The sequence below is a fragment of the Sparus aurata genome, chromosome 11, assembly GCF_900880675.1.
Source record: "Sparus aurata chromosome 11, fSpaAur1.1, whole genome shotgun sequence".
Classification (NCBI taxonomy): domain Eukaryota; kingdom Metazoa; phylum Chordata; class Actinopteri; order Spariformes; family Sparidae; genus Sparus; species Sparus aurata.
Genome location: NC_044197.1, coordinates 21,960,019 through 21,986,860, shown reverse-complemented (window position 1 = coordinate 21,986,860; position 26,842 = coordinate 21,960,019). Strand labels below are relative to the sequence as shown.

At 40.6% G+C, this 26,842-nt stretch overlaps 2 protein-coding genes, 2 long non-coding RNA genes and 1 other non-coding gene across 7 annotated transcripts in view; 2 read left to right on the top strand and 3 right to left on the bottom strand.

Moving 5' to 3' along the window:
- Positions 1-1,992: 1,992 nt before the first annotated feature.
- On the bottom strand, positions 1,993-7,941 carry LOC115590966 (PLAC8-like protein 1). The gene is made up of 6 exons (XM_030432479.1): positions 7,867-7,941; positions 7,147-7,238; positions 3,426-3,544; positions 2,684-2,791; positions 2,391-2,578; positions 1,993-2,293 (listed from the first exon to the last, which is right to left on the bottom strand). Exons 1-6 carry the CDS (start codon positions 7,924-7,926, stop codon positions 2,081-2,083), a joined length of 780 nt encoding a protein of 259 aa, XP_030288339.1. The 5' UTR covers positions 7,927-7,941; the 3' UTR covers positions 1,993-2,080.
- Positions 7,819-10,413, top strand: LOC115590968 (uncharacterized). Its single transcript, XR_003985870.1, has 4 exons — positions 7,819-7,959; positions 8,084-8,145; positions 8,236-8,313; positions 8,409-10,413. It is a non-coding gene; the product is annotated as an uncharacterized LOC115590968 (long non-coding RNA).
- A 1,475-nt stretch (positions 10,414-11,888) lies between these two features.
- On the top strand, positions 11,889-11,960 carry trnaw-cca (transfer RNA tryptophan (anticodon CCA)). The gene has a single exon. It is a non-coding gene; the product is annotated as a tRNA-Trp (tRNA).
- Positions 11,961-13,540: 1,580 nt separating this feature from the next.
- LOC115590960 (uncharacterized) lies at positions 13,541-16,512 on the bottom strand. The gene is made up of 4 exons (XR_003985868.1): positions 16,496-16,512; positions 14,206-14,302; positions 13,926-14,113; positions 13,541-13,698 (listed from the first exon to the last, which is right to left on the bottom strand). It is a non-coding gene; the product is annotated as an uncharacterized LOC115590960 (long non-coding RNA).
- Positions 16,513-17,690: 1,178 nt separating this feature from the next.
- ttc22 (tetratricopeptide repeat domain 22) overlaps positions 17,691-26,842 on the bottom strand; it is a 50,132-nt gene continuing 40,980 nt past the window's right edge. The window contains exons 1-9 of one of the 3 annotated variants that reach the window (XM_030433220.1): positions 24,633-24,700; positions 22,991-23,283; positions 20,950-21,250; positions 20,469-20,524; positions 20,271-20,386; positions 20,034-20,152; positions 19,328-19,489; positions 18,876-19,028; positions 17,691-18,792 (exon numbers count right to left, since the gene is read on the bottom strand). In XM_030433220.1, coding sequence (XP_030289080.1) covers positions 18,256-18,792; positions 18,876-19,028; positions 19,328-19,489; positions 20,034-20,152; positions 20,271-20,386; positions 20,469-20,524; positions 20,950-21,250; positions 22,991-23,283; positions 24,633-24,662 — 1,767 coding nt within the window. In that variant the 5' untranslated portion in view covers positions 24,663-24,700 and the 3' untranslated portion in view covers positions 17,691-18,255. Of the gene's footprint in view, positions 18,793-18,875; positions 19,029-19,327; positions 19,490-20,033; positions 20,153-20,270; positions 20,387-20,468; positions 20,525-20,949; positions 21,251-22,990; positions 23,284-24,632; positions 24,701-26,842 lie in introns of those variants that run through there. The other 2 variants (XM_030433221.1, XM_030433222.1) reach the window with 2 other exon arrangements.

Here is a 26,842-nt window from a genome sequence, read left to right as displayed (position 1 = left end):
AGCTCCGGGGTGCTGGCCAGCAGCAAAGACAAAGCCCTGGGCAGTGGCGAGGAAAAGCAGAAAAGGGCCTTGTTGGATTTAGACTGCGACATGGGCTGGAAGCTGGGCTGAGGCTGAAGCATGTGCTTGGGCTGGTTCAAATCAAAAGAGAGACAAGAAACCAAAACCAGAAACATTCTAAGACGGGAGACATGAGGAGACACTGGAGGGACAGTGGAAGCAGAATGCCAGGTGGCAACACGGGAAAGGCAAACCAAGACGGAGTAACAGGGAAACATCACAGAGTACATCAAAGACAAAGACTTTACACAGACACACTAATGACGGGACAAGGAACAGGCGGAGTGAAGAGGGACGAACAGAAAGAAAACCTTTTCAGCTCTACTTTGAAGATGAGCATGAGGAGACATTCTACCACGTACCAGTGGCACTTTAATTAAGTGACATGCTGGTTCATCATCATTTTTGCAGGTTTTCGTGTTGTAAGCAGTGTAGTAACCTAATATGTAATACACTCCTCTGAGATATCATCTGTCACAGAAAATATTTGTACACTTGCTCCAAAGTTTCATTTCACTCATTTGCTTGAACTCATTTCCTTGAAATGAACCTCCTCCATACCCTTGTGTCTGTATGTTAACAGGTTTTTTGTCAAGGCAGGCACTCCCAGTTTCATCGTTCTTGTAAAGGGTTCCTCATTCTGGGAGCAATTTTTAACGAAGAGGAAAGTAAGAGGATTGTAAAAACCAATGGCCTTAAAACCGTGTACTCTTAATACACAGATTCCTCTGACTTTGTTATTGAAAAAGATACCCTGGCCAAGAGGAGGACACACAGTGTGACACCAAATATCAATGTAAATTAGTATAAAAACAAATGACATTTCTAGAAGTAATCCATGTGGAGTCTTTGTGTTATTTGTACAGACATACACTGCACATTGAAAATTGTGTGAAGAAATGTTTTATTAAATTGCATGATTGGACAGATTAATGGAAAGAAGAACATTTAAGGTATAAACAAGTGATGTAATTGGTTGTAAGTAAACATGAAACAAAAAGACAGCAGAGCTTTCTGACTAATGTGTCCAGTCCTCATGTGGTTTTGTTGGTTAGTCAACAACACAATCTCTAGTTCAGTTTACAGAGTTAATTTGGACATCAGCAGAAAACTGCCTTATTAACAGAAACAGATGTGAAGCACTTCATCAGACACAGTATACAGATGTTTGCCCAAGGCTGGACACACTGGATGTCTGTGTGCTGCTTGGTGGCTGTGTTGCTGAACTGCTGCTGCTCACTCACGTGTTGGCTGACCTGGCTGCATTGCTGCTGTAGCACAACTCCTGCCTGTCCAGTCTTTTTACATGGAGTTTGCCTTTTACGATTATGTGAAATAAATATGATATGGAATAAATGATGCGATTTTCCTTTATCCCCTTTGAATGAGTGAGAAGGCAGGAGATGGAAAGAGAGTGAGGGAGGGAGAAAAGGTGAAAGAAAAGTGAAAGAAAGATATTGAACAGGAAAGAAACTGCCCTGCACTTGTTGTGAGACCGGTCTAACCTGTTAACATGTCATTATCTGGTCTCTGTTATTATCTTTCATCTATTGTGAGCACATAATTATAAAAACATTATGCGTCGTGCAAGAACTGCTCGTAAAAACAGATTCACTGAGGTGATTTAAGAGTTTCTCATTTGTTTCTCTGAGGTACTAAATAAAGAACCTAAATGGAAAAAGACTCTAAATGAGTTGGATATGAATAAGGAAACAAAAATTAAATACATATTATGCAAAATTAATATTCTTTTCACCCTACTTTAATGAAGACTTTACTATTTGATTTTACATTATAGAGTCGTGAAAAAGAGTTTTGTTGGTCTGATCAGATTTATTTTTATTTGTTTTTAAACAAAAAAAACACAAAAACCCTAAAACAAACACTAAAATTAAATCATTTTACCGAATAATCTTGAAAAACACGCAAATGTTAAAGGTCTGGTAAAAAAGGATTTATACACTTTATCACATCACTACATTTTCATCAAACACAACAGACCAATGACGAGCCTCAAAGCTCAGTGTGCTGCCATGAAGACGCCTGGTTGGCTCACATATGCAACTGGTGCTGGGGCCATCATCACTGGATTAGGCTGCAAGTTGAAGTTGGTTGTCTGCACATTGATGACGGTGGTCGGGGCTTTGTTGCGATGTTTTAACTCACGATGCATCTGACACCAGGAGCACCAAATGCAGAAACAGGAAACACCAATGTCCTTGCAGAGAGAACCCTGCGGAGAACCCAAGAGATAAATATTTAAAGTTTTAAATTTGACAGTGTTTCCATTTTATTCATAATTCTGTACATCAGCTTTACATGAATCATACCTTGATGTTATATTTGTGTCGAATGGCAGCCCTTAGGGACAAGACTGCGGGAGGAACAACCATTGGTATCCCACAGGCTGTTAGTATGGCAGGGCTGATTATGTCGCACAATGGGAGACAATTGTTCTCTCCAAATCTTCCCGATACTGTGCAGGCCAAGCAAGGACAGCACCAGAAACCATAGCAACCTGAAAATAACAGAGATATACCAGCAGAGTGTTAAAACTTTCCTAAGTGGCCTTGCATTGCTTAAGAATCCAAAAATTGAAAATAGTCAAAATAGTGAACCTTACAAGTACTGGCGTCCTCAAAGCAGTCACAGAGACCAGTGTTCCAGTCTGTGGGCTGATTATTTGCCATTGGTTGTTGGACAACTTTAGCCGCAGATGGTGAACAATGAATGCAGTGATATGAGAACAAAAGCATAAAAATCCTTATTCAGCAGAACCCGTCCTCTTCCAAGAACCTCGTTATAAAAGTTCTTAATGAAATAATGAGAAGCAGAACATTTGAAGCAGTGACAGCTAGATATACATAAATACAAATATTATTTTAATAAAAAATAATGAGGCTCTAAGACTTGAGTTCCTATTTAATACAGTCAGTGGTTTTCACTCAGGGAAAAGGAAGTTACTTTTACTTGTGGCAATAATCTATTTTTTTAACATATTGTAATATGTGTTCAGCTTAGACCGACACATGACCACCACATAACAAACAGTCCAAATCTGATACCAAATGTGACAAACAGCATAAACTTACTGCTGAGAGGCTAAAATATATAGTTATATGTAACTAAATGATAGCCTTTGGTAAATAACAAATAGGTTAGATGAATTCCATTGATACAAGCATAATACTGAGAGACACTGAAATAACATAAGATATGTATTTTTAAATTAGAGTTATTTTTTTAATGAATGTAAACTGCATTAAAAATGTGGTTTTTGTAGGAAAAGTTGATTTCTGAGTCTCAGTCCTGGCTCTGATTTATCTGTTAGGATGACAAAAAAAGAAGGTATGTTAAAGGTCTTACCTGACTGAGATGGACAACCTCGGAGGCTCTGAAGCTGTGAATGAATGTTAGGACCTGCTTTGGATGAGTGGCATTTTTCTGTAACTCCGATGACTGAGCACTACTAATGCTGCCAAACCTGAATCAATTGGCACAAGGAAATCGAAACCATAGGCTAAGAATAGTATAACCATTGTTCTATAAACAATACATCCAAGTCAACAGTCAGTGTTTCTTTTCTAATACAGGACCATACAAGGTTTACATGTCCCAAAACTGACCAGTTTTTGTTGAAAACAACATAAATTTCAGATGTGATGGATCTGCAGGTCAGAGGCGGCTGTAGGGTGTTTCCTAGGATTCAACGCCTGATGACAAGAACCGAAAAAGTCAACATGTTGGATTAACAACATCAATCCAGCTAGTAGTGTTTGGTTTGTGTGACCCAGTCTCTGACAGCTTAGGACAGTCAAGGCCTTACAAACTATTCTCCTGACGCATTCCAGTACAAACATGAACCTCTCCTTAATACACTGTATCTTGTTAGACAAAAGTATGAGAAACACTTCTTAATAATGGGTTAATGAGGCGTTTGATGGGGCCCCAAGGCTTGCCAACCTTTGCCTAATGGTAAGCAGGGTTCTCCCCAGAAATTCTTAGGGGGGGGGGGACCGCTCGTCAACGTCAGTCCGGGGGGGGGGGGGGGGGGGGGAGACACGGACGTACGGACAGCCGGTCATCAACTCCGTCAGCCGGGGGACGGACGGACGCTCATCACCGTCAGCCGGGAGCTCCTAGCCGTCAACCGGGGGACGGCGGACGGACGGACGGACGCTCGACACTGTCACGCACGGAGTATAGCGGCGCTGACCGATGGGTAGAGCGGCGCAGCGCCGCTGTTCCACCGTCTGGGGAGAACCCTGGTAAGTCTGCCTCAGCATCACAGCTGTTTCCTTGGATACAAATGACAACTTTAAGAGCGAGACTTGCATTTTCAAGGATGTTGCCTTTTTCTGGCATTATTTGGATACTTTAGAGTACAACTGACCAGACAAAAGAAATCTGAAGAGGTTACATAGAGCTGAACTTTTTATTCTTTCAACATTATGAAAAAAAATATATTTCCAAGCATGTTTTCACAAAGACATTGTGATAAAACCTGCGGATAAAGGTGGAGCTATGTGTGTCAAAGATGCAGCTTAATATCAATCAGAAACTAGAGAAGGCTAGTTTTGAAGAACCTGAGGTTGTGAGAGCTCCCCATGGAGAAGCTGAAGCCAAATGTGTATTGCTGGCTGTGAAAACTCTGAAAAATGTCCACAAGATCTAAAAACTGTGAAATAATGTAGGTTCGTTGAAAAACTAAGGCCAAACTAAATTGGTGGCTTTTATTTATTTGAAGTCTCATCAGAAGAGAATGAAGCTCCCTAATAGTTGGGTGAGAATGAAGCATTAAAAGAATAGAATATAGAATATAAGCTTTAAGCCAAACTGCAACGCTGGCTTGAATTTGTGTCGAAAAGCAGCTGACGGAGTATGAAGAGATGTTACAGTGAGAATGAATAAAACACTCAACACAATTCAATAAATCTCAATCTATCAATGATTGCAAGCATTTAAATATTTAGATGGAGTTTCTGGCTTGAATGAATGAAAAGATAATAAATATAGTTCAAATGTTGGGAAATACACATAAATTTGTGTATGTGTGTGTGTGTGTGTGTGTGTGTGTGTGTGTGTGTGTGTGTGTGTGTGTATGGCAAAGAATGTGTGTTGTGGAGCAGTTTAGAGAAGTGGATGTGTTTGCCTGCCTTTTAACTCTGACTTTAAAGGGACTTAATGCAGCAGTTGGTCAGGGTTCCAGTCCTTTAAAAGCCTACCGAGCCAAATGTTTTTGTCCGAATGCCTCCAGAGAACGCATGTAGCTACCAGCACAAGTGTTGCTGATGTCGTCATTTTTCTGCTGGAGGGAAAACTGTGGAAGCGAGGGCAAGTTGAAGTTTTCAGAATTTTTTTGAGCTCCTCCTCACCCACTGTTGGCTGGCTCCTCCACTCTGGCTGTCAACACTCCACCCATACACACCAAGTGTCTGAAAAGTTATCAATGTTTGAACTGTGCAAAAAGTATGAATACTGTGACAAAGTTCAAATCATGTGAAAAAGTCCTGATCTTTATGAATGTTCTACAGTTTGAATGGAGTTTCTATGAGAATGTATGAAGGAGGGAGAGGAGTTGGAAAATGAGTGAGTTTGAAGTGATTTCTCATTGACTACAATTATAATTGCATGGCGACAAAGCTTCAAAGAAAGTTGAATGTTTTCATGTTTTGGGGGGGATTTGTCTACCTGTGATGGAGTCTGGCATCAGGGAGAAGATGAAAAGACAATGATGAGCTAGCTACCTATGAAGGAATTGATTTGACATAAGGTCAAAAGTCAGATTAATATAAATACAGTTTTACATTTTGTCAAATTTCACCTCTGATCCATCCCATTTACTTTGCATAGGGACACATCTTATTCAAAAGCTTCCAGGTCATTTGACTCATTGACTTAAAATCAATGCCACAATATCTTTGGTTACTAGTTAAGTGAGACACACCTGTTTTTATTGGATTTTGGTGGAATTTCTATTTTGCACGAATATCTTAGGTACTTCATGTTTTGAAGTACTGGCATGAGACTAGCTGTTATTATGTCCGTTCAGGACGAATTAATCTGTGTTCGTTCGGAAAGTAAAGAGAGTTGGGTGCATAAACCCCTAGTTTGGCGTCTTAAACACTAGAGCCACCCGCTTATTGCATCTCGCGCAAACGCAGAACGTACACGCTACTGTGGAGTTGGCATTGCGTCGAAGCGGTGTGTGGGGGCCTTAACCCTCAGTCAGTTTACTCCCTAAGCCGAAGTTCAACTATGTGAAACTTAAGAAAAAGTGTCACTACAAATAGGTACCAGTGGACTCCAAACAGCCCGAAACATGCTCCTAAATACTTTCTGAAGGGTTAGGGACATTTATGGAAATTGAAACACAGTCAAATTTCACCTCTGATCTATCACATTCACTTTGTATAGGGACACATCTTATTCAGGGTTCAGCTTCAAGGTCATTTGACCCATCACTGCATGAAAAGTGGGATTTTCGTCAGTAGGCGGCACGGTAGATTGTCATGGAAGTTCAGGTTTATGACTGCACACGGCAATTTGCAGGCAACACCGAAAACTGCCATGATTTGTCGGTATGACGTGAGCCTTGCTTGGCAGTTTTCCCCCCATGGCCACCCTCCTACAAATTCTAGGGGAGGCTTTAACATGTAAATCAAAATGCTATGAGCTGCTCATTCACATTTGGCAGCAAGCAGAGTAAGCTGACGAGACAGCCCACTGATAGCATCCAGCAGTTTGTTCTCACCGGTCTGTGGACTGGCTGAAAGGGGTTGATCGCGTCCATGCAGAGGAGTTGAAGGGGAGTTGAGCCATCCAGCCATTATTGATCGTGATTTTTTCTCCCAAACTCCATGTTTGAAATAGCGCTTTCTGTGGTCAAAATACTGTGTATGACAGAGTGTTGCAATGTTCACAGAGGCGCAGAGGTCTTTTCTTCAGTCTTGGGACTTCCATCTTTCAACTGACGGCACACTGTGTTTCTATCACAGAGCTTCATATGTTTAGGGTTATATACATGGTGTGAAGCAGTGTGAAACGGTAATATTTTTGTTTATTCAAAGGTAATTTCATGCTTACCACATAACAGGAGATGTCTTCATCATCTTGCACCGACTCTGAATCGCTGGAGTCCAGGAAAAGATGAATGCTTTGGTCATCTGCTGTTTCGTCTGGAAAACAACCCGTGCAGAAGATACAGTTATGCATTATAAAGCAATATTCATATTTAATGATTAATTATTATTACAATAAACACAACAGTGAAAAACAAACATATTTTAACGAGACAATTTAAAAAGGAGACCGGTTACCGTTACAATATCTGTAGCCCACAGCTGTACAGGTCTAACAGTTAAATTGTGGCGCTCACTGTTGTCTGAACTGATTGGACGAGGGCTAGAAGACTCGTCGGGCTCCTCCAATCACATGCGAGGTCATTGTTATACGGAAGAAGTCGCGAGACGAGCTCGCCGATATAAACAAGCACGATGTGCCTATGAAGCTCTGTGATATAAACACGGTGTGCCTTCAGTTTAAAGATGGAAGTCCCAAGACTGAAGAAACGACCTCGGCGCCTCTGTGAACAGTGCAACACTCTGTCATACACAGTATTTTGACCACAGAAAGCGCTATTTCAAACATGGAGTTTGGGAGAAAAAAATCACAATCTACAATGGCTGGATGGCTCAGCTCCCCTTCAACTCCTCTGTATGGATGCGATCAACCCCTTTCAGCCAGTCCGCAGACCGGCGAGAACAAACTGCTAGATGCTATCAGTGGGCTGTCTCGTCAACTTACTCTGCTTGCTGCCGATGTGAATGAGCAGTTCACCGTAGTAAAGTCCAGGCTGCTGTCCATAGAGGAGAGGTTGGCTGCTTTTGAGTCGAAAAAGTGTGTGGAAGAGACTAACTCTAAGAAGAAAAGACGAGTGCACAATCCCAAGATTGCGGTAAGAATATGTTCGGTGACTGCTAGCTAGGCTAAAAGTGTATTTTTTTGGTCTTGTAATTTACAGGAAACAGTACGCCGTCTTCACAACTCGGAGACAAATTGTAGGCGCCAAGAACCGGAGCAAGGGTAAGATTGAAAGGGTATGCTTTCATTTTGCTGTATAAGGACATAGATACGTTAATCGATACAAATCTTAACCGTACGTTTTGTTCACAGACTTGCCTCGCCTCATAACGAGGCCTGACCTCCTATTTGCTCGGAGCTATGTCAGACTGCGGGTCCAGGCCATTGTGTGTAAGTAGCTTTTACTGTTTTCTCCTTCCTTGTTTAATTTTACTGTGACTTACGTTTTTTTGTATTCATACCACTCTCATCTAATTGTTTTCCAGCTGCCTGTAAAACATACGAGACAGTCCGCGGGAGCTTCACGTACAGACAACCAGATCTTGCATCACAGGCGGAAGCTGTGAAGAATTCAGCTAGGAGTCGATCGATAATGGCTGTGAAAGATCAGTACTGACCTTAAAAACAGATGAGAAGTATTTTGTTGTTGGTAGGTTGAAATCCCTGTGAGCTATTTCAAAATATAACCGAAAAATATTCATAAAATATGCTCAATGAATACTAATTGTTTTTAAGATATTTGTACATGACTTTATGGGAGATAATGGTTGTGAAAGATCAATACCGACCTTACAAATGAGAAGTAGATTGGTGTCGGTAGGTTGAAATTACTGTGAAAACCGAGAAATATTCAAATATAATGTCAATGAATACTAATTGTTTCTGGGATATCTTTTAAATGTTTTTTTCTGGAAGAAAATGGTTGTGAAAGATCATTACCGACCTTCGAAACAGATTAGAAGTACAATGGTGCTGGTAGGTTGACATTCCAGTGAGCTATTTCAAAATAAAATTGAGAAATATTTATAAAATATGCTCACTGGGCACTCATCGTTTCTGGGATGTTTTTACATGATTTTATGGGAGATAATGGTTGTGAAAGATCTATAATTGGCTTAAACACAGACAGTATTTGTGTGTTGTTTTTTTGATTGTCCAAACTGAAAAATCAGAGATTGCAATTTTACTATGGTCCCTAAGTGCCACACATTCTCTGGCCAGGCGCGGTTCCGCTGCTATTCATATGCCAATTAGTACCTCCGGAGCTCCACATACTTCATGGTTCGTTTCCGTCAATATTTGGCACAGACGAACGCGACGTTCACAGGCTGTAAATTGTCATTAACTGCCGAAAATGTGTGAGATTTCCGGGCGCTTACGGGGACGGAAATCCCACTTTTCATGCAGTGCATTGACTGATCCCATCCCATTCACTTTTTCAAAAGCTTCCAGGTCAAGATGCAGAGAAATAAACACCAGCTTTTACAGAAAATTGAGCAACGCTTCTCAACAAGAGGTGTGTGTGTGTGTATTTGGAAGCCGTCAGACAGAATGCCTGGATGACCGAAACTGAACATGACTTTTTGTCCTGTCAGCATCCTTATGTACACATTGCCTAAAATACACAAATCCCTATCTAATCGTCCAGGCTGCCCAGACTAACTCATTATTGTCTCCCCTGTCAGAATTTGTTCTTTTTTTTTTTTTGTTCTTTTTTTAAAATTTTAAATTAAACCTTATGTCCATACCCTACCATAATATATTAGAGATTATGCAGATTTTATTAACTTTTTCAAGATTGACTTGGCTGATGACATCCTTTTGGTGACGTTAGGCTCTGAACTTCAATCTCCATGACCGGGATAATGCTTCCATTCAGCAAACACCATCATGAAAAATAACTTCAATTTCAATGGAGACGTCTATTAGGAAGTGTCTGGGATTGGTATGGGCTGAGAGAAGCTTTGGCTTAGGGGTAGAGCCAGTGTCTTATTATCTGTGGGTCGCCGTTTGATTCCCCTAGTCTGCATGTCAAAGTGTCCTTGGGCAAGATACTGAACCCCAAACTGCTCCGGATGTGCTGGTCAGCACCTCGCATGGCAGCCACCGCTGTGAATGTATGAATTACTGCAAGTTGTTTTGGACAAAAGTGTCTGGTAAATGTAATATATATTGATGATGGATTAGTTTGTCCTTTTCAAGGTAATGTGGAAGAACTACATGATTGTATCTCTACTTGGCAGCATCAATAGTAATCTGAACTTTACAATGGACTAGTTGAGATAAGGTTATTATTTTTATTATTTATTTATTTTTTTTGTCCAACGTGGGTATCCTATTGACTCGACTGAAGAAAAAAGAAAAAGAAACAAAAGGTAAAACTTTCTCTGTGACTTGTATGACCTCCTACTCTTCTTAACCCTTATGTTGTGTTCCGGTCAAATCTGTCCGATTTAAAAGTTTTATCTCTGAAAAATGTACTTAATTTGATCAGACTGACCTAAAAGTCCATGACTTTGTCCACAAAGAGGATTTCAACACACAAATTAAATAGTATTTATTTGCATACAATTTTGTGTATTTTATTCAACTTTTGTACACTCTTGGTGTTCCCGGTCAAAAATGACCAGTCATTAGAAATGAATGGGGGAGACTACAATTAGTGTAAAAAACTGATCTCAGGTACATCCTCATTTGTCATATGGACACACACACACATGGACACACACACACGCACACGCACTCACACACACACCTTGGTTCCCAGGCAACCACCACAGGAACCTTAGCCCAGTAGAGTCTCTCTCCCGCGGGAACAACACCTGTTCTCAGAAAGTTGTTGGAACATTGTTTCAATAATATTGAACTTTTCTCGCAGCTTTGGTAGCCTATATAAATGCTTTTTTGAGGCCTTGCTCACAGTTCATTGTGTGGCAGCACCATGGCACGTTGATATACCATAAGTGAGGCTATTGATTACATATGTGATCCCCACACTGGTGAGGAGGAGAGAGGCCAGGAAACTGACAGTGAGGATGGATTAGAGGAGGAAGTGTCAGAAGATGAAGACGACACACGATATATAATCCAGAACAAGAATTCACTGATGGGGAGGAATCCAGTGATGAAGAGGATGGCCATGCTGAGGCTGCTGTCACATTCAGGTCAAAGAATGGGAACTTATCCTGGTCTTCACCCCCACCTGAGACCCACCTAACCCTTTGACCGGAATCCGGGAACACGACTACTGTATAAAAAAATTAAATGGTTTCAAAACAAATGTCCTTGGTAACTTTGACCCTAAGTTGTCTGTGATAAACAATATACTATGTTTCATCTGATTATTTTTTTTATAGTCAAAATAATCCAGAAATGATGCTTATTAGAACTCAAATTCAAGATGTATACGCTCAGATCAGTGAGGTATACAGGCCATAAATAACAAATAGAAGTTCAAAACTTGTAATGTTCACAATAACTGAAGTTGATAAAAAGATCTAACACAACAAGTAGTGATAATATATGTATTATACAGTTTTTATGATGAGTTTAAATGGACCGGTCATTTTTGACTGGGAACACAAAATTGTTTAACATGAAACGAACACAACATGAGGGTTAATCGCATGTCAGTGCAACAGCACCTCTAAAACCTACAGCCTTTCTCATCCTCACAATACAACAAATAATTTCCCATTAACAGCGTCATTACGCGCGCCTCCACGCACGTTGTGTTCGCACGCAGGTGTCCGTATGGATTAATGTACGGAGTAGAACCACGAGGAAGTTCTGGCAATGCGTAAGTGTACATTAATGCATTACACGTAGAAATGAGCGCCATCGTCCAGTTGCTGTACACTTTCATGATGAACATGACACTTCCACCTCACAGTCTTGTGCCACTGAAGAGGTTCGTCCGCCACCTAGAGGGCGTCATGTTGATCTGTGCTGGAGGTCCTCTCACCGACTCTGTGGCGCAACGGTAGCGCGTCTGACTCCAGATCAGAAGGTTGCGTGTTCAAATCACGTCAGGGTCAAATCTTTCAGAACTTTTCCCCATTTGTGGGACTAATAAAATGGTTCTGATTCACCCTACAGACCTTGTTTCCTAGAGGTGTAAATGGTGAAATAGTGCCTAATGTGATTTTATCAGCTGCACTGTTACTGTTTTTTTGGCATTCCATAAATCAGAAAGGAAAACACCGTCAACAGCCATAAAAATATGTATTTTCTCAGTTATATAAATCAGGCTAAGAATGTTATATGAACAAAACCCCTCTGTATAAAAAAAATCCTTCAGAATATAGATCTGATTAAAGTTGTAATTTGTGGTGTGTTTAAGTCCTACTGAAGTAAAGAAGGCTTCAGAAAATGGCATCTAAAATATGTGTTGTAAAATCCCATATTTTTTTTTTGACACAAAGTGCACCTAAGGTGGATAGGAAGAGGCATGTTGTGGAAGTAAATTATCCCAAAATATCAATATTCACCTGTGCATGAAAATGCAATGTTTTCATCTGTAGTGTCTCCCCTTAAACTTTAATTTTCTTTTAAAAATTGAGATAATTCATTTTACATAAGCACACATAAACTTACTCTTGTGCCTTTACCTTGTAAAGCTGTCATATAATATGTGTTGTACGAGGAGTTGCACCAAATGCACGCTGAATAAAAAAGCCCAACAATGCTGCAGAGCTCTCCTCTCAACTCTCTCTTGATCCCAAACCCTACACATTCATTCACTCCTTTTTAAAACCATAACTTTTGTGATTGGTCCCCCACATAGCCAGACAGTTAATTTCACTCCAGAGAGATGTAAGCAATTACTTTTATAATAAAATGCTGAAGCAGCAACTTAACACTGAACACAGGGAGCTCTGAAAAACAGACACAAGATGCAGGAAAGCTTTTAATAAAAAGTGTAAAAAAAATGCAATTTTGCTTCGAGATGTTTGTTTCTTAGAAATTCTGTGAATTGTTTGAACTGTGTGCAGATATTTGAACAAAAACACAGTAATTTTTTTAAATGATTATTCTCACATAATTTCATTTTTCATTTAGCAATGATTTAACCCTCTTCAACACATTGATACCAACCAGGAATTTCTTTATGCAGGTAATGCTGCAGATAAAACTACTTTGAATGAAAATCCTTCATAAAGCCACATGACACAATGTTATGTGTATTCGTTCTACATGAATACACATAACACGTGTCTTAACAGACAAGAACGAGTATTTCGGTAAGGCCTCTACTCTCTTTCACATTCAAAGGTACATTTGTGAATTTCCTGCTGATCTATCATCCTGAGACTTTACTTTTTATTAAGGCAGTTGAGTCATTAAAGAGAGAAACTGATCATATCCCAACTTCCACCAAGGATTTTTCATGATAATCGTTATTGCAGTGTTATGGAACTGATGTGAACCCAGCATGCTCTGATTGCAACTGATTCTTGTCTTCAGTGTGACCAAACAAAGAGAAAAAATCAGGCTCAAAACAAGGAGTAATGATTGACCTAAGCTAAACTGGTTTTCTTTCACAAGACGGAGCCGACGGATTATTGGCCACAAAGGTCGGTGGGGAGCGACGACAACTCCTGGTCAGCCCCAGAAACCAGCAGGAGGTGGGGTTTTTTAAGACCTCATTTGACCAGGCTGCATGATAACAACGGCAGGCTGGTTTTTCTTGCGATACTTCAACTCACGATGCATCTGACACCAGGAGCACCACTCGCAGAAACAGGATGTAGCAATGTCATTGCAGAGAGAACCCTGCGGAGGAAAAATAGTCCTGATTACGCTCATTTTACTGCTCCTCAGTTACTGATGTAACTGCTTGACGCTTTCACAACATCCAGTCTGTTCGTCTACCACTGAAATGTTTCATCATTATTCCATTTCTCTTCTTTCATTGGTCCTTTTTTACTGTTTACCCTTCTGTAGATATACAAGAGGCTTTCATTGAAAAGAATAATTGAAACATGATATAGGTATTTTACCTTGATACCGTATGTGTGTCGAATGCCAACTCTTACAGACAGAACGGCAGGAGGCACACACAGAGGAAGTCCGCAGGCTGCTGTTATGGCAGGGCTGAGTATGTCACATAATGGGAGACAACGGTTCTCTCCAAACTTCCCTGCAACCGTGCAGGCGAGGCAGGGACAGCACCAGAACCCGTAACAGCCTGACAAAAAGTTTCATGTTGAAATGTCAATAAGAACATGTATTATTTAGAAATATGTAATATAAAGTGAAAGCTGTGGAGTTGATTCTTACAAGAACTCATGTCATCACAACAGTCAAAGAGACCGGTACTCCACGGTGTCATGGCCATTGTCTCCTGATCTTTACCACAGACAGATTAACCTGTTAACTGAATATGAATAGCAGAAAAAGTTAAATTATGTCGTGTTGTCCTTCATAGAAATGTGATTTTTACAACACATATTCATCCTAGAGAGCCGGCCATCTGGTTAGACTTTGGACTATCTTGTGACATTAGTTTGAATATAAATAGAACAATGGGCCTCATTCACCAATATCTTCTTAAGAATCTTCTTAGATTCTTTCTTAAGTTGTTCTTAAGAGGTTCCTTAAGAAAACCCAAGTCAGATTCACCAACTCGTTCGTAAACCTCAGAATTGTTCGCAGCTGTGTTCTTACATTGATGAAAGCCGCAGGAGCAATATATATGCCATTGTTTTGCGGGCCTTGGATGGAGAAATGCCACGTATAAATAGGGTGGGGGGGTTACTAATTGATGGCATGTTTCCAATTTACTTGATTTATCTTAAATCATTGGCACATTTAATTTATTTTAGAATTTAAATTCTTTGTAAATTACCAAAAATATGAAATTAATAAATAAATGAATAAATATGACAGAATTATCACTGTAATATTGCATTTTATTGAACTACACAAGAGAAGAAAACACAACCATGCCAACATTTCGGCACTGAAATGTGCGTAAGAGTACTCCTGAGGGTTCGTAGGATTTGTTCTTGCCTAAGAAAAAATCCTAGATAAGAAAAAATTCATGAATGCCACAATCTTCGTAAAATCTTCGTAAGTGGGACTTAAGAACAAATTTGTTCGTAAGAACGGTTCATGAATGAGGCCCATTGTTTTAGTCATAAAGACAATTATTTTGAAATACACATATCTCTCAAGTGAATGCCTATTTTTGGTCTGTGTTTCAAATATATTGACATTATGAGATTCACGTCCATTGGCCTCTAGTTTGACGTTCGTAAACCAACAAGTGCTGTTCATTCTGACTCAGTACCTATGCATGTGGTATGAACGAGGTATTAGTAGGCTGTAGGCTCTTTAGAAAGAATGACAAGAATAGCAACAAGCAGGGAGTGCTTAAAGGTCACATTTTGTGGGATTTGTGAGATTTCCCTGTGGTTTTGATCAGTAAGCAGGTCTTGGTGTCATATGAATACTGTGACATTATCAGTGTTGTAAAAAGTAGCCAAAAGACACACATGAGTAAAAGTAACACTATCAAGGTAAATTATGACTTTAGTAAAAGCTAAAGTTGCCTATACAAACAGTACTTGAGTAAAAGTCTTAATTTTCTGGCAATACATTTACTTAAGTATCAAAAGTAGTAAAAGTGAAAGACATAAAAGAACGTCGGCTCGAGCACTTTTCTGATTATTGAAATTGATGGTTTGGGGTTTTGTTTTTTAATTGTCAATGAAATATAACAATTCTCTATGTTGGCTCTGATGAAGCATGCATTCTGCCAAGTAACTAGGAATTAAGTTATCCAATAGTTGTTGTGGAATGAAAAGTACAATACTTGCCTCCAAATTGTAGTGGAGTGCAAGTATTAAGTGGCTGAAAAGAGTTAAAGAGACCGGAGCTAAAACTGAGTGTTCAAACAGAGGGTGGGGCAAAGCGCCGCAGCAACGAACAGTGTGATAATTTTTAAGATACTAAACCATGTAACGATTCTCTAGACACCTGAAATAAAAACATGAACCATAAAATGAGTGTAAACGACTTTTAAAGGACTTTTTTGAACACTAAATAATTATCATTCATCAATTGTTGTGAAATATGGACATTGGCAACAGAGAAAGAAGCTGCAGGGACGAAGAAAACTCCTCACTAAGTTGCTTCAGCTAATCTGATGTTGACAGGACTGCTCAGGGTGTGTGTCTGTGTCTCACTGCACTGTGGCCAGATTGTGTTTTTTTTACAGCCATTAACACAGTCGAAGCTGCCTTGAAAACACAGATTTCTTTGTAAAATTCTCCCAATATAATGCAAATAGTCTATGATTGAAGCCACCGTTTATAAATCTCTTCATTGTCAGTGAATAGCTGTGAAGCAAAACAACAGAGATGTTTTCATGACAAGGTTAATACAACTTGTCAAAAACTTTGTGCATGACACCGTGCAACAAAAACAACACATTTTTTGGCTCGACATAAACCTCCTCCTCCTTTTTCCCAAATCTCGTGAGCTTCCGGCGCATCAGATCAAGCTTTCAATTTACATTCAAAATCGAGATTTACAGTTTTCTCAGTGGCAAATCTAAGACTCTTACCTGATGAAGACCTCAGAACACTGTGACAGAATATGCCTGGACTGAGGAGTGGCATCTGCTGGCATGTCACACAGGAGCCCAAACAATGCTGCAGAACCTGAACATGTGCAGAAAAACACACAAAAACAGTTCTGGAGAACAGCATCTCAATTGATTAAACAAAGGTGTGGTGAACCAGTCTGACACTAAGTTGTGAAAACATTTTTGCAACTCCATTGAAAGCCAAAGACACACACACACACACACACACATTGTTATTATTTTGGTTAGTCATAGTTAGTTGTTGATTTGTACCTGCATAATGTGTGTGTAAAATACATTTAAAAATGGTCACAAAAAAAGAAAATGAATGTTATAAAACATTAAGTTTGATTTCTTCTTGTTTTTTTAAGCTTCCATTTAGCTGCTCCACCCAGTGTCTGCCTGACATTGCTGTCATACATAAGCTGATCTTATCATGAGTCATGACCCTTTATAGTTTACAAACTGCGTTGTCTAAGCTAAGCTTATGATTGCCTTATTGTTGTTTTATTAGTCTGATTATCTTAATGTTCTTCTATTATCAATTTATATTTAATTGACCTGCAGCCTACATTCATTTCACCTCGTGTCCATCATCCTCAACCTGCTGAGTTCTCATGTTATCATGTTGTAATGTCACTGCCGTGCTTCATGACCAGTTGGATAGCATCTCAAGATGTTCTTTAGTTTTATCACCTGCAATGAAGCCGGCACTCAGTGTCACAGTGTCTTTACTGATACTGTCACAGGGGGAGACTAAATTCCATATTGTACTGACTGTTTAATGAAACTCTCAATGGAGATTTCAAAGAATGATGAGTCTTTTTAAAAAAAAAGAAAAAATATCCCTTTAGCCTTTACTTAACCAGGGAATGTGCAAGTATGTGTAAGAAGTACAGTTAGCCTCTCATAACTTCCCGCTGCAGTCTAAGATGAGGATTCAGCCTACAAGTCTCTCTACAAGTGACTGAAGGGATGAACTCATTTCCTCTTCTAGTGTTTAGATTAAAACAGTTCTGTCACACATTGGTCCAGATTCTCCTGATCTGTTGGGTTTATTATCACACAATTCAGGGCCTCCTGGTACCCTGTATTTATTTGATCCAGGTTTTCTTCGTAATTGTTGAGTATCTGTAGATCAAAATCATAGATCACATAAGAAATGATTCAGAGGTCAGTGTTAAGATGCTTGTGCTTTAATCCTTTTTGCACCAAAAACAGGACCACTCATAAACAAGGTTAACATCTTAACGTGCATATCTCCACCTGTTGGTCCTCAGCGGTAGAGCATTAAGATATCCCACTCAAGGAGAGGTAGTCTGGCATGATTTAAATATTACTAAGCAGAAATAAGACCTGAATTGGGCATTCATGTGGCCACCGTGGAAGGACTAAGCGGGACATCCTGACTATAGTCACTTCATTATGAATATACTGTACAACCAAGCACTCAAAGGTTTTAACATACTAGAAGCTTTAAAGGACAATCTGTCTGAGCTGTAACACTGTAACTAGGCTATTTTGTAGATCCAACCCTTCCAACAGTTTCTCTTCCCAAGTTCCCAAAAAACAGGTTAACATTTGAAGAATCACAGCTTAAAAACGGTTACAGCATATACATCTCAATTACAGTGCATCGCTGTTGTTAATTTGATTTGTGAAATGCATGTCATAAAGTTCATTAATTACTGCAGGTCTGGTCTGGTTGGGTCCCAAGCCTGTAAAGTCACATGTTGGCCTCATGTGTACGAGAAAGATCGTGCCATCGGTCTCTTCTTGCCCAGTTTTTTAGGCACCACCGTTTCCAGCAGCCTCCTCACTAGGCCCATTCTGCCTGTCCTGATCAGAGCCCGCGATAACTCTGTGACCTCTGCTGTGTGAGTCCTGTAGAGGCACTTTAGCTCTGCCTTCACAGCATCCCCAGGGTGCCTCTCTTCTGCCTTTTGCACCCACAGCTCAAGTTGGGTGATGGCCAGGCTGGGATCAGAGCCTGCCTGCATGAAGAGAGCCAGGAGGGCCTGTAGGAGGCAGCGCAGGGCTGTGGTGTCTGTGCTCCCTGGTCTCTCCAGCTCCACAGCCTGCTTGAAGCAGTCTGCGGCGTTCTGCTCCTCACCCTTCAGCAGGAGGCAGCGTCCTCGCAGCACGTGGAGGTCCGGCAAGCTGTCACCCAGCTCGAACTTCAGGGCATGGGACAGACTGACCAATGCATTGTTCACTGCCGCCTCATCCACCAACAGACTCTCCTGGAGTGCATCTACACCCATGTAGTAGAACACCTAAAGGAAGAGACATTCAATCAAAAACATTGTCGCTGTTGAAAACCCCTTCTCTGTTGATCATTAGTAATTTGTCTCTTTACCTGTGCCAACTCCAGGTGAGTCCGCAGACATGGACGTACAGTCAGGACCTTGTCCAAGTCTTTTCTGGCCTCAGTAAGCTTCTGTCGGTCTGGGATTCCACCTTGACCACGTTTTGCTATTTCCAGGTCCCTGACGTAGAGCATCATATTGATCTAAAAGGAAAAAGTTCATAAATATTTACATAATACAACTTTTTATCATGTGTATGGAAATCACATTGTGAGAGTGATTTGATTATAACATCACTGCTTTTACCCTATTAGCAGAAACATTTACAGTCCAAGCAAGCTCAAACATTAGATCTACTTGTACGACTATGTGAATTCTATGCACCTTTAAGCCAGTTTAAATTAATCCAAAATCTCCCGCGTTAAAGGGATCTTACATACTAATTGACCGAGTTCTGCCAGCTTGGTTTTGGCATTGACTTGATGTACTCTGGCTGCTGTACCTTTGCGCGGGTGCAGTAGGCCTGCCAGTTGAGCTCTGGGTCTGGGAGCACGTTTAGGGCCATGTTACAAATCCCTGTGGCCATCTCGTGTTTCCCCAACAGAAAGAAGACTTTTGCCAGAAGGTTCAGGGTGAATGCATCATCGCTTGCAAAGTTAATAGCCTGTGGACAGTTAAACTGTATGTTATGGTCAAAATAAGAGTTAGGCACTGTAACAAACTGGCAACCACTTGAGGGGGCAGATGATTAAAACAACTGCATCGCTTGGCTGGAGTGCAATGGTAGAGGGAGCTGTAATGTCACCTGTACTGGTTGTTTATCAGTAACACCTTTAACAGGTAATGGGGTATTAGCAACACATTAGCGTCTGACAGCTTATAGCTAGTATCATGGCTTTCTTAGTTAGTAGGCTACTTAGTGTAGAAATAATGATTTTACTAACCCTCTATAGAGAGCTGAAGTCACGCCCCTTCCTGTGGACCCCATGGGACCTTATGTATTTTGGTATGTATAGTAGTGAATGGAGAGAGACTACAATGAACAAATGATGTTTGTCAATTTAGAAGACACTTTTCCGAGTCAATAAAGTTGCAATTTGTGGTAAATATAGTACAATATCATCTAGTTTTTGTCTTCAGTTGTTTTTTGTTCTTCTCCTAGCTTGTCTGGTGTCTGGTGAGAGATCTGCATGTTAAGGTTCACTTACAGTTCCATAGCAGGACAGAGGATCTGAGGCTGAGTAGCCACAGTCATGTATAGACATGGGAACAGTGGTGAACTCTTCCTTTCTCTCCAACATGATGCCAACATAACACCAGGCAAGCGCTGAGGGGACAGACCACAAACAGAGTTTTTACAACTTTACTTTAGAGGCCTATTTAAAGATTGTCGATAGTCTCCTTCAAAGGAGACAACAGAAGCACAAAATAATGGGGGTGTTTACCTTTATATCTGGTTTTCTCAGATTCTAGTGATGCTTTGAGAAGCTTCAGTCCCTTATTGTAGTGGGGCAGTCTAGAGTATTCAGAGTCGTCTTTGGTCTTCACGATGTCGTCCAGTCTGCAGCGAGAAAATGACTGAACCAAAGGAATATTTCCACATGAAGTGAAACAGTGCTCATTGTTTGATGCTGGTGTTGTACCTTATGTAGATGGTTGCCATTTTAAAATACCAGCTGCGTTTTTCCTCTGTTGGTATCTGAAAAAACAACGATATTCTTCACTGACAGTCTTTAGTTAGAATTTCAAAAGACAGTGATTGTGCAGGAATTAATACTTAAGTCTTGGGGTACAGGGTTTCTTTAATTGCAATTCCACCCAAATTAACATATTTTTGCACTCGTTCCGACTAAGAGCAACTTTGCTGAAATGAGAACGAAACTGGCTTGAAAAGTGACCTGATTTTGGACTCATATTGGTTTTATATCCATGCTATTGTGAGCTAGGTTTCACATTCTTAAAACTTCTGAGCAAAACTGCACACAAGTGAAATGACTCTCAAATGAGAATAGCAAACGATTCAAAAAGATCCGATTTATAACACAAATGAAATTCTACCCAATTTAATGCTATTACTGTATAGCATTACTGTACAGTATTACTGTTTGTTTGCTTTCATCTCACCAGCTGACCCCCATAGTCCAGGGCTCTGTTGTAAAGTCTCAGAGCTGCCGTCAGCCTCTCTCTCAGGTCGTCCTCACTGTCCAGCTCCACATCATATGGATACACGTAGGCCTGCTCAGCCAGGCAACGGGCCGCCAGGAGCCTGCTCTCGTCCTGAGAGGCCACTCCAGCTTCCAAGCCCATAAATTGGGACACTTTCTCGACGCACTCCCCTGCGTCCAGCTCTCTGCCCAGCTTGTCATACACGTAGCCCAGGTTGGCCCAGGCATTGAGGTTACCGGGGTCTTCTTTACAAATGCTTCTGAAAGGCCAACATGCACAGAGAGAGTGGGGTTTAAAAAAAAGGTCCCCAAAGTTCTGAAGTAACGAAAGTTATTCCATGATGTGTCAATCTTTTTTTCTGCAAAAATATATGATAATACATACAATTTGAGTTTAAATGACCGTTAAATTTATAAATACCTCCATGGTTGCGCCCTGATTTTTCCTCTGGTGTCACCATGGGTTTGACCTTTTTTTTCGCATTAGTGAAAAGTCTTGACAAAATTATTTAGTTGTTTGGTGTAAGACTAGATACTTTTAGTACTAACTAGAACGGCCCTCAATAGAGTGCATACCTCAGCCAAGGCCCAACAGTCCCCTTTAATTCAATAAAACCTTATCCAATATTAAAGTGAAACATAGTTAAATTCAATAGATCTGGATGTTTGATAATGATACAAAAAATTATTGTCACACAAATATGCCTGATTTTTTTCTTCAGGATCCATGCAGTATACCCAGAGAAATTATCGTAAACATTCCTGGATCTTTCCCTTTATATAGGTTCTTGTCCATTATGGGTCGAGAACCATCCTACCTCTAAGTTTTGTGGAAATCCCTCCTGTAGTTTTCCAGCAGTCCAACTAACAAACCAACCGAACAACAAACAAACAACTGCATAGACATAACCTCCTCGGTGGAGGTACAACAGACCCATCAGCCCCAGCTGTACTTTATCTTTAGCACTAATATGATAACATTATCATGCTAACATTCCTAACAAACTGAATACGGTAATCATTGTACAGGCTACTCTTTAGCAGGTTAGCCTGCAAGCTAACATTAGCATATAACACAGAGCACTACTGTACCCCGGTACAGCTGCACAAAGCTGGAAAGAGATCAGGAAATTGGTGCTACAGTAGTGTCAGTAGCAAAGAGGAAATACACACAATAAAGGCCTTTTTGAATATTGTCCTTCCTCTTTTGTTTGATATTTGGATATGGAGTGCCTGGTTGGCTTTGGAATCACCCTTTTCTCCTTTTTCTAAGAGCGCCCAACATAATTTTGGCCTGCATTGTCTTAAATAGAGCAACAAATCTTCTCTTTTTATGATGACTAAGATATTTAGATGAAACTAAGCTAAACTTTTTTGCTAAAATTGAATTGGTCTCATAGAAAATATACGAGCATCTAAATAATATGAAGCATTAGCGTTGCAAAATAGGAAAAGTACGTCTACTATGTACACCTTCTCCAAAAAGTAAATACAGACAGTGCATTGGTTAAACAGGGGATAACTACATTGCAATACAAAATTGTGCTTTACTGTGGGTAAAATTAAGATTCTGTTTAGATCATATTAATATTTTTATAAGTGCAAAATCTTTTTATTCATGACCTGCGATCTCATTTGTCCAAGTCAAACAAGAAAAACATGTTTGTTTTGTGCAGCAGGCTGTATTTAAGATTACTCAGAATTTAGGACTGGGTGGATCTTGATTTTGGTTGACGTTTTAGGCCTAAGGTAGTCGGTAAAGGTTGGGTTGGGCGCCTGTAGTGCCTCTCCTACTGCTGTGTGGGCATTTAGTGTGGTCGGTTAGCTCACAGCAATTATGTCATATGTGTGGCAAGACACATTTCATTATGTGGTGTTTCTATTGTGAAACACATTACAAGTCAAGATCTCTTGTGAAATGATGCACCATCAGTGTTTCAAAATGTGGCCTCTTGCTTAATCAGAATACTCTGAAGAGAAAAGATGATGTGTGTTATCACCTGAATATTTCCTCGGCCGTGTCCAGCTGTTCGAGGTGGAAGGCCAGCAGACCCAGCAGATTTCGAACAGCGTACTGCAGATATCCAGATTCAGCCTCTAGCTCGCCTCGCAGGCTCTCCTGTTTCAGGTAAGTGTCCCTGAGTCTCAGCTTCACAGGCCCGACATGATCACAGTTGAGGTTGAGGTCCAGGTGGAAGTGGCCGGGGATGTAGTCCATGTCCTCCATGAGGGACTCGATGTCCTCTGAGTTGTCGGCCTCCATGGCCTCCTGCTCCTTCTGCTCCTCCTGTTGCTTCAAAAAGACAAGAAACAAGAGTTCAATCGACAGTTGCAGAATTCATCCACCCACTGTTGTCATCCCAGTACAGACAGGTTGAACAGGTCCAGCCTGGGAGTGACAAGGGCGTGGAATAGAGTGTAAAAGGGAGATAGTGTAAGTATGGATATGTGTTTTACCCACACACTGCTTGTATCAAGTCCCCACTGTTATTCTCATCGATAAATAAAATCTTAGTCACTTCTAATTTTTTTTTTCTTTAAAAAGGAAATAACATCTCTGATTTATTTTTTCTCCTTTGGCAAGTGTCAACTGACATCTCATAAAATCTCTTCCGATGGGATGATAGTAATCATGTCTTGAGTTGTGTAATAGGTGTTTTTGTTTTGAAGCCATGTTTAGGGAAGTCTTTGTGTTACCCCCCCCCCCCCCCCCCCAGCTCCGGCCTGTGTCAGCTGTTAGTTAACAGAAGAATGTGAACCATCAAGATCACTGCAATGACTGAAATGCTGAAGAAAAGTCACAGAAATACTCTTCCTTTTCTTCCTTTCCTACTATAAATAACCTTTAATTTCACCAAAAATTCTAGTGTGGACATCACAAATGAAATAAAAAAAAACCTGTGTAACACATTGATAGATTGTGTAAACACAGGGAAGAGATTCCACAAAAGCAATAACTGACTGTGCATCCTTGTTATCCTTTAAGTCACAACACTATCTTAGAAGAACATGATACACACGCGATAAGAACATTTTTTGTTTCTGAATGTTTTTGCATAATAATCCAAACTCTTCCACCAGAGGGTAAACTTGTATTATAATAAACCAGGCCGACAGCAGAACCAAACAGAGCTGTGTGTTAATGATATAACTCCACCATCACATACAGTGTCTTAAGGGGGTTTACAGATCAAAAGTGGTTCCCAAGCAAGTGCAAGCTCCAAAACGAGAGTGGGGAAGAGTCCGCAGAGCCTCAGCTCATGAAAGACCTCTGGAGAGGTAATTCAAAGAGAGATCAGCCCCTCTCTAACAGAAGGGGTGAAGTAATAGCTGTATGAGGGAACAAAAGGATTATAGTGAGGGAAACATAGATTTAACAAGGCTAATAGAAGAAGAAGAAGAAGAAGAAGGAGAAGAAGGAGAAGAAGAAGAAGAAGAAGGAGAAGAAGGAGAAGAAGAAGAAGAAGAACTAAGTTTCAAGAAGTGCTTTCAATATTCAAGGATTAGAAAAATCACCAATCACAATTGGTTTTTTTTTCTGCTATCCTTAACTTACTACTGACGTCTCTCGACCCACTTGTACAAGCTGCTGTTACTATCAATCAATAAATCAATACAATCAATAAATCAAAATGTACGTACCACTAGGGCAAAGACTGGGGGGAACAACATGGGCAGTATGATGTCAGTAACTCAAAGATGGAGAAGGCGTGTGTTTTCCGGACATTTGAGTAGAAAACAGGAAGCAGGAAACAAGAGTGAGTCCTATCTGAGATGGAATAGCTCACAGCTGTCAGCAGTGGACCATCTGATCACAGAGCGCACAGGTCACTTCAAATGCCAAACGTGCATGTTTCAAATCACCTGGAGCAAACCCACACAGATATGAGGAGTACACACACTCCCACACACAGATTCCTCAGTCAGGTTTGAACGGTGCTGATCCACCTGTGCTGCCCTCCAAACATGCAGAGAGTCACTACTGGTGTTACATAATGTGTGTTCGATACTGCAGGTCTGCCTCCTCGTGGGCAGCTTTTTTCCATTTGTACCATGTGGGTGTACAGAAGTCTGAAAATTTGCTTGTTGCCATGGTGGCCCTCATGGAAACCAGGCTGATTGCATGGTAACATAATGATTAGACATTACAGCTTGTTTGTGTGTGTGTGTGTACCCTCCAAGGCAAAAGGATTTTGCTCTTAAAAACTCCAGTTTGGATGATAGATTTTACATCCCAGCAGCAGAGGGACAAAACAAAGGTATTATGGGGGAGATGTCCACCCCTAATAATCCGTGTCGCCTTTGCAGTGCCCCCCTTTAAAGCAGGATTAAGATATGTGTCCCACATGCTGATAAAAGGTCCTTTTTTTCAGTCTAACCCCTTGTTAACCTACTTAATTGTTTTGATGTCTATCTTAATTTCTGGCACAAAGGACGGCGAATAACTGATGGAGAATAACATGCAGACAGTCATGGATGAGAGTGAGCTTTCCTGCTACACTGCGAACATGAACGAGAGCAAAGATGGCAGCAATCAAGCATCAAAGTTCTCTGAAATGCCTCTCTGCAGAGATGTTACATTCACGTCGACAGGAGCATAGACGGGAAATCGGGGGCCCCTCACGAGATGTGACACTGAACACAAAGGATCATGGGATCACAGGAAAGCCTTATTAATCCAGACTTTATACCTTTATATACTCTCTCTCTGAGATGAGCTCTGCTCAGGTACTAATACCCTTTGTTGCACTCTCACTATCTTGTGTTCAAAGCTTTATTAATAATAGAGGGATTTAATGATTCACCATGTATTGTACTGTATGTTCAGCATCTCAAACTGAAGAACAGGAGCATCCAGCAGTTCTTGTGCCATACCAGAAGGGGTGACACACCCTTAATCCACTTCACATCCTCAATCCTGCGCTTAACATTCTGTGGTTTAATGCTGTCCATCCCAGATTTTAATGCAGGCTCCCCCTCTTATCCCTCCTTCCCCTGAGGCACACCTGTACATTTAATTAGCGCTTAAACTGTAGCTGAGAGTTGTCTGCCTTTCCAAGCCACTACATCACTGTTTCGACAGCGATCTTAGTCAGCTTCTCTCTGGCACCCAGAGTGAGTGTTCACATGGAAAAGCGACTCCACAGCTCTCCAGAGGCCTTCTCTGACTGCAGATTACACCATGAATGTCTCTTTAGACTGTCTAACACATATGGTAAGTATACAGGAAATGTGAGCAGAGCAAATCCACCCAGAATGATGAGTAAATGTGTTCTTGGGGGATTTTTCTGATTTGTTTTGAAGAATGTCATACTCTAATGGGTGGCTGTTGTGTGGGCGGTAGAGCAGGTTGTCCTCAAATTGAGAGGCCGATGTTTTGCTGCATGTCATTTGCTGGAAGCTCAAAGATCCCAAATTGATTTGATAAGCATTATTTACAGCCTTCAGCTCATGCACTTTTCACTTTTAGCATAGCGGCTACACTGAAAAATTCTGCCTTGTAAAGGGCGTAGATAACGTATTTACAACACAATTTTGGATCTCAGGGCTTCAGGAGACTTTGATTACAAGCTGTATGCAGACATTTTACATGTTTGTTTCTGTTGTTTCACTATCTATACTACATCTACCGTGTGTCTACGTTATTCAGCACTTATGGACGAGACAGTCCCCAGATACAGATGTGGAAGAAAATGTTAAAATGCTTTCCATCCTAAGCTAAAAGGAAAATGTTAGGGGGAAACCTATGTTCATCCCAAACCTTATTGTATTCTCTGAGACCATTTATATTTCCAATGACAGAAACATTTAATTCGGCCCCAACCCACTACAATACGTCAGCCAGCCGGTCT

Excerpts from the sequence above, each read along its gene's own strand:
- LOC115590966 (XM_030432479.1), bottom strand. The coding sequence starts at position 7,926 with ATGGACAGCAGCCTGGACTTTACTACGGTGAACTGCTCATTCACATCG. Across the intron at positions 7,239-7,866 it reads TCACATCGGCAGCAAGCAGA|ACGAAACAGCAGATGACCAA; the intron begins GTAAGTTGACGA and ends GTTGTTTTCCAG. Across the intron at positions 2,792-3,425 it reads GGTTGTCCATCTCAGTCAGG|TTCATTGTTCACCATCTGCG; the intron begins TAAGACCTTTAA and ends CATATCACTGCA.